Source organism: Littorina saxatilis, linkage group LG3 (assembly GCF_037325665.1).
Source record: "Littorina saxatilis isolate snail1 linkage group LG3, US_GU_Lsax_2.0, whole genome shotgun sequence".
NCBI lineage: Eukaryota > Metazoa > Mollusca > Gastropoda > Littorinimorpha > Littorinidae > Littorina > Littorina saxatilis.
Genome location: NC_090247.1, coordinates 14,030,663 through 14,045,297, shown reverse-complemented (window position 1 = coordinate 14,045,297; position 14,635 = coordinate 14,030,663). Strand labels below are relative to the sequence as shown.

Below are 14,635 nucleotides of genomic sequence, written 5' to 3'. Positions count from 1 at the left end.
CTCTCTCTCTCCCCCTTCTCTCTCCCTCTCCGTCTTTCTCTCCCTCTCTTTTACGCTCTCACTCTTTCTCTTTCTCTTTCTCTCACCCCCCCCCCTCTCTCTCTCTCTCTCTCTCTCTCTCCCTCTCTCGGTATCTCTCTCTCTTTCCATGTCTCCCCCACCTCTCTCTCTCTCTCTCTCTCTCTCTCTCTCTCTCTCTCTCTCTCTCTCTCTCTCTCTCTCCCTCTCTCTCCTTCTTCTTCTTCTTCTTCTTCTTCTTCTTCTTCTTCTTCTTCTTCTTCTTCTTCTTCTTCTTCTCTACTTCTTCATTAAAGGTCCTTGTCTACATTTTTATACCGAAATCGCCATTTGACCTTTATTGTAGCATTCCAGCGTAGTACTCATAGTAGGATATCCTTATTTGGAAAATGCCAAGCGCAAAACTCCTCTCAAATCCCGTGCATTTCGTGCGTTTAAAAAAAAGCGTGGACAGGCTCCAGTGTCAAACTGTTGCTGCACTTGTTTGGGCGTGGCTATAAGCACAGTGACATGAATTTGATTGGTCAGTATTTTTAGGCAAAGCACATGTTCTCAGCAAACAGAAAACAACATATTGGAAGCGTGAGTCACACTACCCAAAAATAAAATCTTTTTTTACATATATTTTTTTTCTATAACTTTTTTCCCCATGGTTCATTCATCATTTGACATAATTTTGTATCGAAATCTAACCATAAGATCATTGAAAAAAAGCAAAAATGTAGACGACCACCTTTAACGGTCTTTGTTTTATATGTGCGTTGTAAGTACTAGCTGTAAGAAAGGAACATATGGACCTGATGCTATAATTCTTCTGTAATTCTTCGAGTTCGAGTTCTCCCCCCCCCTCTCTCTCTCTCTCTCTCTCTCTCTCTCTCAAAGGGTACGGACGTGCCCTGCGAGAGCTGCGGATTTCGATGGAATTTACCTAGTTCAACTGTGCTTTAAGTTCCAAAAATTGCTGTGCAAGGATATAACAGTGCATATGTTCTTCATATGAAAGATATACTTGTGGATTCATTTTTCTGCGAAGATACAAACGTATTTCTTTGTTCTTTTGTGTGAGTATTCGCGCCCTGGACAACACATGTCATTAATCACTGGCTGGCACTAACTGTTATCTTGTAGCCGTAGACTGGGAGTGCCAGAGATAGGAATGTTCCTGCAGTCCTGTGGAAAGTCACAACTGAATTTGCACTGTTTGAAATCTCACTGTTGCTTGTGAATCTTTTAACAAGTGTGTATTCGCGCACTGGACATTGTTTAAGCTGTGCCAACAATAACATCACGCGGCTCGTCGGTGACTGTACTTCAACAGACTTGTATCGGATAAAGGACCCTTCCCGGGACTGACGGCCAGCCCGCCGCATAATCCCTTCTAGTGGCTAGGAGGGCCGATGGAGCGGCGTACACGCTGAGTGCTGAGTGGTTATTGCGCAGTTTCTTGTAGCCAAGTGCTTAGTCATGCTTGACTGATGTACTCCAGCTGTGGCTGGTTCATTTCCTGGATTATGCAGTGTGTACGCAACCCAATGCGTGTCTGAGTCAATGTAACCTAATATCGCCATGTAATCTGCTCATGTGTTTGGCCTGCGCGGGCTCACTCTACACACACCCTCTTAATATGAACGCTTTGCTGTGTACTTGACCATGGAACTGCAGCCCAGCATTACTTCGGCAGTGGGATGGGTCCCCACTGTCTGCTTGAAAAAAGACCCAAGACAACTAACATTTAAGATGCCTCACACACTCATGCCTTTGGCTCGCCAAGTGTTAGTCATGCGATACTGCCATGGCATCGACAGCCATAACAACTTTTGAAGTACAGTGGATAGACGAAGCTGAAAAGCCAACTCGTCCTATCCATGTTCAAGACAAGGAATCGCTCAGCGAAATCCCGACAACCCTCCCCTCCCCTGAGCTATGCCTAGGGCGCTCTAGAGTGCAGGTGAATTGCGGCTCGAACAAATTGGTGACCATAACCGTTTTTTACTCAACCGGAACCATTCTTGCTCAAGGCGACCAATGCACCAAGTGGCGTGACTCTGAGCTTAAGAGCTTGGTGGACTGCATTAACGCAATTGTCAAGCATCCTGAACACGCAACAACACTCAACACTCGCCTTTCTATGCTCTCCTTGCCACCCATGCAGAGTGACGTAGAGAACACTCCCACCTCCCGTAAGCATCGATCGTTGACAAGGGAGCAACCAATAAGGGCCTGCAGACAGTTGAGATCAGGGAGCTACGATTCTGTCGCCCTCTCTACGGGTGTGCTAGGCTCCAACCCCCCCCTACAGTCTCCATTGCTCTCCCCGACTGCAGCCCCAGCTGCCACTACCCCACAACATGGCCACGACTCTTCCTCAATTACGAGCGCCGTCACGCCCGTGACCCACCTAAACAATGACGCTACGCGTCATACTGACCTGGAATCGACCTCACCACTTGACCTTGTCAAGGGGACTTCGGGTGAATCGCAAGAGGAAAAGCAAAATCACATCTCCTCCTCTCTTTTCTTGGACCACCCTGAACTCCGCGATGAAGTGTTAGAACTCATTGAGACGGCGAAAACACAACTGAAGAGAGAACTCAAACTTGACCATAGAATAAAATGTGAAACGTTAGATAACACCATCGTAACAATGAAACAAGATATAAGTGAAATGAATAAACAAATACAATCGCTCAAATCTCAGGTCGGTGACTTTAAGAAACAGCAACAGATTAAACAAACAAGTCAACTTACAAAACATACAACCTCATCCGAATCACAGACTAACACTCAAGCGGATTTGCAAGTGGAAACCATGCAGGCTTCAGTTGTCAAGGCAGGAGTACCCCTTTTTAACAGGTTCTCTGTGCTTCACGACGAATCCGAAACAAGTTCGCCCTCTGTTAGCCCTAAGAGTTCTGCGCCACATGAGAAACTGTATGACACAGACGCTAGAAGGGGAAACAGACACAATCAGACTTCAAGCAACCTGACTCCACGACAGCAGTCGAGTGGATCTTCGACTACTCGCGTGCTGCTCGGGGACTCGGTTCTGAAACCAGTTAGGCCCGAGCTGATGTTTCCTGGCAAAGCCTCCCAGAATCTGAGTGTCTCAGGCCTCTGTATGGATGATGTAACACACTGGCTGGACAACGTGCATCAATGTAAACACGTGCAAATGGTCATCGTTCACATAGGGGTCAATACATGCCGACACAACACCGTCACAGAGGCAGCGTGGTGGGGACTCATGAAGCTCTTAAAGAAGGTGTTCCCTTCGGCACGGATACAGGCGTCCTCCATCATCCCACCCAACGGCGAACACATGCGGTAGAAGTCTATTGCAGCATCCAACCACTCCCTGAGCAGGGTCTGTGCGAGGGAGGGGGTAGTATTCACTGACAACACCGACACCTTCCTCACCCCCAGCGGTGCCCCACGCAAAGCTCTCTACAGGGACGCCCTTCATCCCAGTCCTCGGGGTATTGTTTGCCTTGCCGGTAACCTGAAAACTGCATGCCCTCCCGCTGAACAATCACAGCGACGGGTGCCGCTGTTGCCAACCCCTGTGCCGTCACGCAACCGTGACTACCTCGACGACCAGTCAACACGCAGAACCGGACAGCCCGGTAGACCACAAGAGCAAGGACCAGGGCTTCTGCTTCGTAACGGTCCTCAACATCGCCTACCTCATTGCCCTCTACACCAAGAACAACAGCAGCAGTCTGGTGACTACCCCTTGGTCTACATGCGACAGTCCAACGCTATGCACAGTCAACGCTGTGCAAGCGACCCTGAGCCCTTCAGACAGCCAGTCAGTCGGGGGCCACACTATCATGTGCCTCCCTATGCGGCAGGTGCGCCGCAACATAATCAACGCCGTGACATCGACCCGGAGCTCCACAGCCAGGCAGTCAGTCAAGGGCCGCACTTTCAAGTGCCTCCTTATGCCTGGCAATATGCAGCGCCCCAGCCTCTTCCTCGACACATGCTGCCTCCACCCTACATGCTTCAGCCACACCGGCACTCGGTGCCACTCTACAATTCATACACTCATTCATACACACCCATACCCCCGCAGCTCCAACAGTGTTTTACTCCACACAGCTACCACAGCACGAATGTCTCTACACTTGTGTAATTAGAAGTGCCATCAATGTTTCCCTCCACGCGGCTACCCTCAGCACAGGTGCCTCTACTCTTGTGTAATCGGTTAAATACTAAATGTGTATACAAATTACGTTGTGAATTACACAAGAGCGAAGAATAACTATGCATCACTCTAGGTGTGTGTGTGTATGTGTGCGTGTGTGTGTGTGTGTGTGTGTGTGTGTGTGTGTGCTTGTGCTTGTGCTTGTATGTGCGTGCTAGCAAGCAGGGATGTTGGAGAGAAAATTAGAGAGAAACTTTAACTGCATTATGTGGTCATTCGTCCTTGTTGTTACTGTGTTCATAACTTTACTATTTTACAAACATTGCCCTTGTGCAAGGGTGTGAGTATACTCGCGCGGCCTTCATCTTATTGAGGAATCTTCAAACTAACTTTGTTAACGGTTTGTTCTACAGCTGCAACAGCTTAATTCGTGACCTGACTTGGACGTGCTCGCTTTTATTCCAGCGTCGCGGACGACGCTGGTATCTGTGGTTGGGAAGAACGTGCCTGTGGAGAATTAGTCTCCAAGCCAAAGCGCGCTGACTCTCCAAGCCAAAACAATTTCAAAGCTGAAAAAAATGTACAATTTACGCGAAACGATTACACACAGCTTTCGGGTGGGTTTTTTTAATCTAAGATGTACATAAATATACCACTCCGACCATAAGGAAAAGAAAAAAAGACACACAAAAAAAGACCGAGAGGAGCCGAGTCAATCCGAGACCAACCGAGAGGACGTGTTTCGCGCCGTTTCGACGTCGTTTGTTCAGATGCGGCCGGTTGGATCAGTTGCGGTCATACAGGGGCGCCTTGCACAAGAAAAGATCTTCAACAATCCCGATCATCATCATGGTACAATAATGTTTTGTGCGCCCCCATGTATGTGTTCTGTGCTAATAATGCACGGTTGTGAAATGTCCGTACACATTTTGTGGCACTATGTAATTGTTAGTGCATCCTCCTGCGGATGCTTCGTGCTAAAAATGCACTTCCATTAAAATATTGTACGCTCATGTCAGTAATATATTTTCAATTGTTTCTCTGTCAATTTCAAGTGTTTGTTTCCAATTACTTCAGTATCTCCCTGTTGCAATTCCAGGTGATTCATTATGCATGTGCCAATTTGAGGTGTTTAATTCTGATTCCTGTATTTACAGTGTAAAATTAAAACTATTGTTTTCAAACATTCCTATGACACCTGGTAATGGTTCTGTGGTTTTGTTTTTAATTTGTATTTTGTTTTTCTGCAATAAATATTTGAAATGGATCTGAGGCCGACTTACTACTTTTAGCACTCTTTTTCACCACATTCCCACGTACAGATATTGCAATATCAACTCTTCCTTTCTACCTGTTTCAAACAAGCTCTGTTTTTTAATTAAAAAGTTTTTACTAAATGTCTTAATATAGAGGGGGGAATCGAGACGAGGGTCTTGGTGTATGTGTGTGTGTGTGTGTGTGTGTGTGTGTGTGTGTGTGTGTCTGTCTGTGTGTGTGTGTGTAGAACGATTCAGACTAAACTACTGGACCGATCTTTATGAAATTTGACATGAGACTTCCTGGGAATGATATTCGAGGACGTTTTTTTTTGGGGTTTTTTTTATAAACGTCTTTTATGACGTCATATCCGGCTTTTTTTGTACAAGTTGAGGCTGCACTGTCACACCCTCATTTTTCAATCAAATTGATTGAAATTTTGGCCAAGCAATCTTCGACGAAGGCCGGACTTCCGTATTGCATTTCAGTTTGGTGGCTTAAAAATTAATTAATGACTTTGGTCATTAAAAATCTGAAAATTGTAAAAAAATAAATAAATTATAAAACGATCCAAATTTACGTTCATCTTATTCTTCATCCTTTTCTGATTCCAAAAACATATAAATATGTTATATTTGGATTAAAAACAAGCTCTGAAAATTAAAAATATAAAAATTATGATCAAAATTAAATTTCCGAAATCGTTTTAAAAACTATTTCATCTTATTCCTTGTCGGTTCCTGATTCCAAAAACATATAGATGTGATATGTTTGGATTAAAAACACGCTCAGAAAGTTAAAACGAAGAGAGGTACAGTAAAGCGTGCTATGAAGCACAGCGCAACCGTTACCGCGCCAAACAGGCTCGTCACTTTCACTGCCTTTTGCACTAGCGGCGGACTACGTTCAGTTTCATTCTGTGAGTTCCACAGCTTGACTAAATGTAGTAATTTCGCCTTACGCGACTTGTTTTTTCTTGTGGCTGTTTGATCAATTCATAGCAAGCATTGACTGAAATAAACAATTTATATCCAGCACAACATGCAATTCATTGACTTTTGACCCTAACCTTTTAACACTTCCCAAAATAAATCTTTGGTGGACATTGCATCGACGCTGTTCATTTTGAATGAACATTTTTCTTGTAAGTGCCTCAGGTCGGACACGCTATAGGGACGGCATTGTGTGTGTCGTGCCCTGAAGCCACAGGCATTTTTTCATCTCCATGGAAAGCGGCTGGTGTTTCGACGATATTATAGTCTGAACACGTGAGGCATAAATGAGATTCTACTTCTCTGTGCAAGACTAGTGTTAAGAATCATTTACAGCATTAACCTTTACTGGGTGCTAAATATTTGCATGAACTACTGGCTTTGGGCCGAGTTTGTGAACTGTTCAACCTTAACTGAATTTCACCAGGACTGTTCAGTATTAAAAGGTAAAGGTATTCCCATAACCATCTGGTCGTAGGGGAGAGAGATGTTAGAGATCTCCACTTTTCTGGGGGCCAGCTTTTTATGAGGGCGGTGCCCATCTCCTCTCCCTCGCTGCCTTTGCCTTCCCCGGCCCTGAATAGGGTCAGGTACCCATTTCCAGCTGGGTGGACTGGAGAGCGCTCGGAAAAATCGGGTATTTGTATTTGTCCCCGAGTGGGGGACGAACCACGACCTCCAGCGTGAGAGGCAAGCGCTCTAACCACTGCGCCACTCCGCTCTCTACAATACAATGTTCAGTATTAACTGCTTTTAACCTTGTGTCCTTTGTTTTCTGTGAACATTGTGTACATCTTGTATTTAAGCTTACATTATCTAGTATCCCGTTGTTTGTTGTGGGATTTGCTTTACCTGTTGTTCGGTCACCCTTCATATTTAAGCAACAATTTGTTTCTTTATTTTTGATTGCATACCTTTGTGTGCTGCTATCTCATCCTGTATCATTACTGCTGTTTGTTACAATACTGCACTTCGTCCTAATGTCAACAACAGGCCTCAAACAACATGGTGCTCAACCACTGCTCTGTTTGGTCTTCATCAGCTGGTTAAAACCCCTACAAGAGAAAGAAATAATTCATCAACCCTGATTGATCATATTTATACTGATAGTAAGAATATCGTTGCAAATGCGCAAGTAGTGCATTCCAGTTTTAGTGACCATCATTCTGTGTTTTGCTCGATTTCGCTTAGATTGCCAAAATCACGTCATAAAGGCCACACAACAATCGAATACAGAAGTTTCAGATATTTTGATGAATCTGCCTTTTTCTTTGACCTTAACCAAGCCCCATTTTATAGCGTATTCAATTGCAGTGACGCAGAGAGCGCCTGCAATATTTTTCACGATATTTTGTGCTCTATAATTGATAAACACGCACCACTACGTCAGCATAGAGTGAAACATCCCCAGCTCCCCCCTTGGTTAACCTCAGACATTATCGAGGCTATGGCGATGCGTGATTATTTTAAAGAGCGCAACATGAAAACAGAGTATAAACTACAAAAAAATAAAGTTTTGGACACAGTGAGACAAGCAAAGGCAGACTATTTTAATACACTGATTTCTGAAAAAAAAGGATACAGCTACAATCTGGCGAGCAGTGAATGAAATTCTTGATAAATCTAGGAAGGAATCAACCAATTCTCATTCACAAATATCTCCAAATGATTTTAACAAACACTTCATTTCGCTAGCAGACAACCTAAAATCTTGTCTCAAGCAAAACGATTCCCTTGATAAGGATGATTGTTTTGAAAAATTAAAAACATTCTGTGGACAAAAGTTGACTCAAACTGACACATTTTCTATTCCTCCAATCTCAGTGCACGAGGTAGGAAAACTGGTGGAACAAATGGCGAATAAGAAGTCAATGGGTCCAGACAAGATTCCAGTCAAGTTGCTAAAACTTGCTTTACCTTACATTGTCGATTCCCTAACTTATGTTTATAACCTAAGCATACAACAAAATGTGCTCTCTTCTATTTTAAAGTGTGCAAAGGTATTACCACTTCCCAAAAATAAGGATCTTACAGACCCAAACAACTTTAGACCTATTTCCCTCTTACCTGTTCTATCTAAACCCTTAGAAAAGCACATACAAAAACACCTACTGGCATATATGGAAGAAATGAATCTGTTTCCGCTCGAAGCATTCCTGCCACACCGCCTTAAGCTCTTTATGCGAGACTTGGCTGTCAGCAATAAACAAAGCAGAAATAACGGGAGCGTTGTTTCTGGACTTTAAGAAAGCCTTTGACCTAGTAGATCACTCACTTCTACTGAATAAATTAAAGTGCTATTTAAAAGACGACTCTGCCTGTGCCTTTTTTGAATCGTATCTTTCAAAACGGAAACAGTATGTGTCCATTAACTGTAAAACTTCGTCAAACGAGTTTGTCAGGACTGGTGTCCCTCAAAGGTCTGTATTAGGACCTATCTTGTTCTGTATTTATATAAATGACTTACCCCTTCATGTGTCCGATGAAAAAGTTAGATGCGAGTTCTTCGCGGATGACTCTTCTGTTCACACCAGTCAAACATCTTTGGAATCCGTCAACTCTTCTCTTCAAACAAGTGTGGATGAAATCACTGAGTGGTGCGTTTCTAATGCAATGATCATTCATCCGATTAAAACAAAGAGTATGGTGATAACCACGAGACAAAAACACCAGTTAAGTCCTTTACTACTACAACTGTCAGTTGGCTCAACTCAAGTGCAGCAAGTTAGGGAACTTAAAATATTAGGTGTTACCATTGATCAAGAGTTGAAATGGCAAACTCATTTGAGTAATATTTGCAAAGTAGTATCAAAGAATTTGTACCTGTTATCAAAATTAAGGCATTACGCCGATTCTGAAGCACTCAAAATGTTCTATTACGCCCACATAATGCCTCATATAAACTTCGCTTCGACACTTTGGGATAACTGCAGTGATGTTCATTTAAAAAGACTCAATTCCCTGCATCGCCGAGCTGCAAAACTTATTCTGCATGATTTGAATAGGTCCACGGATGATAAACTAAAGCTCCTGAATTTCCTCCCCTTGAAAGATCAGTTGACGTTAAACAAGGCTGTGTTCATGTATAAAATTCTAAATGACGACTGTCCTAAATATTTGCAATCACATTTCAAACATGCCACAAAAAGATATGGGTCCCAAAAATTCATCCCTCCTATACCTCGTATAGACCTCTACAAATCGAGCTTAGCCTTCTCGGGAGCTTTTCTCTGGAACTCCTTCCCCCAACAGATAAGAAATGCAACTTCAGTGAAAATGTTTAAGAGACAGTCACGTTCACACATCATTCGTGAATGAAATGTCTTGTTCGATTGTTATTTTGTTGAACATTTTGTACTAGTGTAAACGGATGTGTAGCTGATTTGAGCAACTTAATTCTCAAAATGAAAGGTTTAACTATGTCAATGTAATTTTATAATTTTTGAGTTCTCCTTATATAATTCCTTAAATGCACATTGTGTTGCAATCCATACAATGTAATTCTGTATCTTATCTGATTGAAGTTTTATTTTTTATGTCCGTCTGTCTTTATGTGTTGTATAAAGGACAGGTTGGAAGAATAGGCTTTGCCTAAAACCTTTATCCTTTTGTAATAAAGTTCTGAGTCTGAGTCTGAGTCTGAGTCTGAGTCTGAGTCTCTCTCTCTCTCTCTCTCTCTCTCTCTCTCTCTCTCTCTCTCTCTCTCTCTCTTCAAGCCTCCCCCTCTCTCTCATCCCCTCTCTCTCTCTTTCCCCTCTCTCTCTCTTACCCCCACTCTCTAGCTCTCTCTATTACTTACACTGTTCCACACCTTTGCAGGTAAGGGAAGGTATGCAGGACAAACAACGTCGCTATTATTTGTCCACAAGGTTTGGTACTCAGGTGAGACAGTTTCTTCTTCTACGTTTTTCCTGAAACAAATCTTTTAACACTAAAATGTCAGCCGTAACGAAATGCCAGAAAAGGAAAAAAATGATTTTTTTCTTCTTCTTGAAATGGCTTAGTTAAGTGTCATAATCATCATCATCATCATCATCATCATCATCATCATCATTATCATCATCATCATCATCATCATCTCCCATCGCAAAATTACCATTGCTATTGTAGTGTTGTTGCTTTTGTGTCTGTGTTTATGGTGGTTATTTTTGTTCCTGTTCTTGTATGTTGTTTTGCTGCCATTATCGTTGTCTTCATCATATAGCTGAACAAATCCCAAGTGCGCCTGTTCCGTGCCTGAAACATTAAAACATTGATATGAAAATATAGAAATGTAGAATCTACTTAGATTTAGTTGAAAACGACACTTGCTTACTAACAGTAACATACATGTTGATCGATTTTTGTCTTGCTGACTGTCGTAAGTCCACTTGCCTTTTTCGGGTATTCTAATGTTGTTGCTTTTGTTCACTTTACAGAAGCGTTCAAGTGAATCCAATACGTCTTCCAATGACCTTGACAAACAAAGTAAGTTGTCAATTGAAACAGCCGCCAACATATGCTGTTTATTCGCTCGCAGTTCACTATTTAAGAAAACAACTCGTGTAAATCTGGTACGACACAGCAAGCCATGTAGTATTCTCTATGTAACACAGGGTATTTTTATTATTTTCATTTTTTCATATTTGCAGTTCCGTAAAATATTGCCATTAAAATGTACTTCTTAGGGATTAAGGGGATAGTGAATTAAACAGATGTTTGACTTCCAGAGCGCAATAACAGCTGTCATTTGTCAGGCAAATATCATGTGTATATGACCCTTAGATTTGCAAGAAACTGCTTTTTGGTAGATGCTAAACTCAAGGGCTTTTGAGCAAAGGTGAACGAGCTCAGGGTACATTGATTGTACTGCCATTTACAGTTACAAGCAGGTTTTTTTTTTATCCGAGCACTCTTTTGATTGTCATCAGCTCACGAGTCATCACAGCAACGACAACTTTCAAAACAAAACAAAAATCCAATGTAGCTGTTACCCACCATGTAAATATACTGTTCAAAAAAAGAAACGCATATCTTGTAATATTTGGTTAATTTAGTTATATGGCTACAAGGATATCCACCAAACTGCAGAAAATGTTTATCTGGTCGTCGACCTTTCGTCCATTGCCACAAGTGAGCTCTGCACGTGACGCATGCGTTATCAGTGGCTACAATGTCAAAATTGCTCATTTGGCATGACCACTCGTCATGCTTCAGTGTAATCTCGTGAAACTCGGGGAATATTGAGCTCTCACCATGTCTTCCAAAACCCATAAAAGCGGATTGTTCGCCACAAAGAAATCAGACGACAATTCAGCGACGAAAGATGGCCCGATTGAGCAGAGAAGACCGCCAAATTGCATTGGGTCGTTTACAAGCAGGCCAAAGTCAAAGTGCAATCGCCAGGCACTTCCACGTGTCCCAGAGCACCATCAGTAGACTGTGGGTCAGGTTTCAAGCCACTGGCTCCGTTGCTGACTTGCCACGAGCGGGAAGACCAAGGGCGACAACTGCTGCTCACGACCGCTTCATACGGCTCCGCCACCTCCGGAATCGTTTCCTGTCGGCCTCATCTTCTGTCCAGGCTCTCCCCGGGCCACACCGATTATCGGACCAGACCGTGCGGAACCGCCTGCATGAAGCTGGTTTGAGAGCTCGCAGACCTCACAGAGGAGCTGTCCTCACCCGCCGCCATCGCCAGAACCGAGTGCAGTGGGGCAACCAGCACCTTCGCTGGACCGTCCGGAATCACTGGAGACACGTGTGGTTCAGCGACGAGTCCTACTTCCTGCTCCAGCGACATGATGGTCGGAGGAGGGTCTACCGGAGAGTAAACGAACGTTACGCGCCCAACTGTGTGGATGAGGCACCCGTTCATGGTGGTGGAGGCGTCATGGTGTGGGGGGCGATCAATACCGCTGGAAGGAGCACCCTGGTGCACGTCCAAGGGCGCATAACTGCCCAGCGATACGTGGAGGAAATTCTGCGCCCACACGCCCTTCCTCTTCTGGCTGACCAGGATGCCATATTCCAGCAGGACAACGCTCGCCCGCACACAGCACGACTCACCACCCAGTTCCTCACCGACCACCATGTCCAGGTGCTTCCCTGGCCATCCATGTCGCCAGACATGAACCCGATAGAAAACCTCTGGGATGAATTGGACAGACGTGTGCGCAGGCGAGAAGAAGCGCCGGCAAATCACCGCGATCTATTGCAGGCACTTCAGGAGGAGTGGGACACCATCCCACAGCAAGATATCCGGCATCTGATCCAGTCCATGCCCAGAAGGTGCCGGGCAGTTGTTGCTGCTCAAGGCAGTCACACCCCCTACTGACTTGACAGCCTCGGCACCCAATCGTATTGATTGACTGATTGATTTGAAGATGCAAATGAACTGTGTGTGCATTCAACTGTGTCCATACCAAATTTCAAACAAATAATCTAAATATTGGATTTTCTGTTAATTTTTTCGAAAAATAAAACAAATTTGGCAAGTAGCAACTATGCGTTTCTTTTTTTGAACAGTATACAATAATATCGATCAAAAATGATATCAGCGTCCTTGCAAGGAATAGGAAAAATTGCGAAAATAACTTTGTCGGGCTTGTATGGGTTTTAAACGAATGAATACCCTTGCTTTAAATGTAGTGAGACGAACAATCCACGGGCCAATCATTAGTGAGACCGCAACACGGTGGCCTAGTGGTAAGGCGTCCGCCCAGTGAGCGGGAGGTCGTGGGTTCGAACCCCGGCCGGGTCATACCTAAGACTTTAAAATTGGCAATCTAGTGGCTGCTCCGCCTGGCGTCTGGCATTATGGGGTTAGTGCTAGGACTGGTTGGTCCGGTGTCAGAATAATGTGACTGGGTGAGACATGAAGCCTGTGCTGCGACTTCTGTCTTGTGTGTGGCGCACGTTAAATGTCAAAGCAGCACCGCCCTGATATGGCCCTTCGTGGTCGGCTGGGCGTTAAGCAAACAAAAACCAAACCATCATTAGTGAGGGGTGTGTCTGAAACACGTGGACAAGGAGCACGTGTGGTTTATTTGTCTCAGTAAAAGCAAGGGTATTCATCCTTCTGACACAACCCATACAAACCCGACAGACATTGTCTATTCCACCAGCAAATTCATTCACTTTGCAGCTATCTTTCCCGTTGTGCAAGTGAACGGACGCGTGCGTAAGAAGGATCCAAACATGGCCAAACTGGACGGCCCCAGTCTTATGACCTCTAACGACACCCCCAAGGTCATGGCCTTGAAGAACCCAGTTGCCAGAGTAACACACACGCAACCTGCTGAGAAGCCAACCCGCACAGTTCAGCTGAACACGTCTACCGCGTACGATCTTGACTATGCCCAGGTTTGTAGAACTTGTGTTTTGATGGGTGTGTTTGATAGGGGGAGGGTAGGCCGGCTCATGTTGATATCTATCTTCTCATCATGTCTGTTATCATTTGCCTACAGTCAGAACTAAATCATAATGTGTTTTTCTTTTCGCTTGAAAGTCGCACTTCGTTATGTAATCCCGTTATTTCAGATGGGTTGTCTTTCACTCACGAAGCAGTTTAAGTTAGTTGGCTAGTTAGTTAGCTAGTTAGTTAGTTAGTTAGTTTAGTTGGGTGGTTGGTTGGATGGATGGATGAATGGATGGATGGATGGATGGATGAACGCACAGACGGGTGGGCGGACGAACAGATGGATGGATAATTGGACAGACAGACAGGCAGGCCGGCAGACTGACAGACAGACAGGCAGGCAGGCAGACAGGCAGGCAGGCAAGCAAGCAGACAGACACAGACAGACAGACAGACAGACAGATATTAACACCTTCTTTGTTCGTTCCAGCCAAGGCTGTCTCTCACCGACAGATGGTTCAGCCTGGAGCAGTCCATCCGACCACAGCAACAACAGAGGTGCGGTCAGCAGCACCCGCCTGTCCGTCATCCGCCTCAGCCCGCCCCCTTTCAGCAGCCCCGCCTCTTTCCTCGTCTCCGATTGGCTACCAGCGCCGCTAGTTCAGGCTCCCCCCACTACCACCCTTTTGCCGCCCCGAAATAAAGTCAGAGGCGTCATGGCGGGAACAAACCCCGCCCCTCTCCTCAGTCGACATTGATACTCGTATGCGGTACAAGGAACAAATCGCGTGAGAACAAATTGAAAGCCCAACAAATCTCAATTTTTAACAAACACCGTAGCTGACTCCCAGCCGGTTGATAACTTTCTCCTGCAAAGCCAAA

At 44.4% G+C, this 14,635-nt stretch overlaps 1 protein-coding gene across 2 annotated transcripts in view; it reads left to right on the top strand.

The window, feature by feature from the left end:
- LOC138961687 (mucin-22-like) overlaps positions 1-14,635 on the top strand; it is a 103,511-nt gene that overhangs the window by 87,569 nt on the left and 1,307 nt on the right. The window contains exons 26-29 of one of the 2 annotated variants that reach the window (XM_070333357.1): positions 10,234-10,296; positions 10,833-10,881; positions 13,562-13,758; positions 14,244-14,635. The exon at positions 14,244-14,635 is cut by the window's right edge and continues 1,307 nt beyond it. In XM_070333357.1, coding sequence (XP_070189458.1) covers positions 10,234-10,296; positions 10,833-10,881; positions 13,562-13,758; positions 14,244-14,456 — 522 coding nt within the window. In that variant the 3' untranslated portion in view covers positions 14,457-14,635. Of the gene's footprint in view, positions 1-10,233; positions 10,297-10,832; positions 10,882-13,540; positions 13,759-14,243 lie in introns of both variants that reach the window. The other variant, XM_070333356.1, reaches the window with a different exon arrangement.